At 49.3% G+C, this 1632-nt stretch overlaps 1 protein-coding gene across 1 annotated transcript; it reads left to right on the top strand.

The window, feature by feature from the left end:
• Positions 1 to 349: 349 nt before the first annotated feature.
• Positions 350 to 1085, top strand: marveld1 (MARVEL domain containing 1; the record flags this gene model as incomplete). Its single annotated transcript, XM_079168898.1, has 1 exon — positions 350 to 1085. Exon 1 carries the CDS (start codon positions 588 to 590, stop codon positions 1083 to 1085), a length of 498 nt encoding a protein of 165 aa, XP_079025024.1. The 5' UTR covers positions 350 to 587.
• Positions 1086 to 1632: the final 547 nt, after the last annotated feature.

Genomic DNA, 1632 nt, shown 5'->3' on the forward strand with positions numbered 1-1632 from the left:
TGTACATGTATTGTTTCAGTTTAAGACACAACAATCCTGTCCACATGTTGACGCATGGAAGCCTAACAATGATTAGCTACGCTTCTGTTTTGCTGTCTCGCCACATATTGACATATTGCATACTTCACTTTCATAAAGCCTCCCTTCACTCCGAGGAGAGACGTCACACTGTCCAGGGGATAGGCTACTCCACCCCGGGGGAAACACGCGAGCAGATGAGCGGACATGGAGGAACCCGGCAGTCCAGCATAGGAGGAGCAGGCTTTGAATTACAGGCCGCCCCCTCTCCATCACCCAGCCCCCCCACCCCCCTACACAGACGTTACATTCAACAGAGGAAACGGAAAAGACGAAACATACAAGACGGTTTTTCATTTCAAAACCCCGGGGCTGTGGAAAGAACAGAGAGTTCCCATTTTATACCTAAACTTATACACTCTTGGCTTCATAGCCAGACCAAAAAAAAACGGGCTTTCACCCCGTCATTCCCACTTTTAGTGCATCTTTTCCCCAGCTGTTTGCAGCTGGCAGAGAGCACCCGCCCTGTTCGGGAAAAAGGGACCGAGAGTGACCGGAGGAGGAGAGAGATGGCACCCCAACCTTCCCAGCCGCAGGTGAGGAACAATATCCTGAAGTTCCTCAAGAGTTTTTTGGGACTCATCCGGATCCTGCAGATTGTGTTCGGAGCCGGACTGTGGGTCACCATCGCCGCCAACAAATACGAAGGATCCATCCACTTCGTCCTGTTCGTCGCAGTGCTCTTCTGGCTCCTCACCCTCGCTCTTTTCTTCCTCACCCTGCTGGACAAGCAGGACCTGGTCCCGCTGCTGGGAGGGGAGCGCTGGTTGTCCACCAACCTGGCGCACGACGTGGCCGCCGCTGTGCTCTACCTGCCGGCCATAGGTGTCATGATCTACAAGACGGATCGCAACTCGTACTGCAACTTGGAGCTGTACAAGCACCTCTGCCTGTACAAAGTCTACCTGACGGCCGCCGTGTTCGCCTGCCTGTGCTGCCTGGCTTACCTCGCGTCGGTTATTTATGGAGCGTGCAGGAAGTGTCGGGGACAGCAGACGGTCATCTGATGAGACTGAATGGGGGAGGGGGGGGGGGGTCCTTTCAGGGGGGTATCCACAGCAAGATGAGGAATAGTTCACTTCACTGTAATTTAACTCAACGGCTACTCTAATCACAGGTGTGTCTCTATTGTCTCTCCACATCAAGCGTTCCACTTTGTTGGTGAAGCAAAACAAAAAATCAGTCAGACATGTTGCTGACATGAAAATACCCAAGCAGCTCCTGGCACAAAGGCCACCCAGGATGGGAGTCTGATTGGAAATGTGTTAGGAGGACCCGAGTATTGTACCCTTTTATTAAGGCACAGGTCACCATTCCTCCACCTCTTGCATTTTTATCCCAGTAATTTAATGTAATTTTCCCTCATAAAGAATCATAATATTCCTGTAAATGCATATTATAGTGGGGAAGTATATTCAGTGTTTACAATACAATGGCCTTAACATACACGTGTAGATTTGTGTCAGTATACTGAGTAACTGTCCTTCTAAAACCTCTCATAGGATTTTTTTTTTTTCACAAGGGATACTTACCTTTTTTAAAGTATATATTTTT

The sequence above is a fragment of the Pholis gunnellus genome (genome assembly GCF_910591455.1).
Source record: "Pholis gunnellus genome assembly, chromosome: 11".
Lineage (NCBI taxonomy): Eukaryota > Metazoa > Chordata > Actinopteri > Perciformes > Pholidae > Pholis > Pholis gunnellus.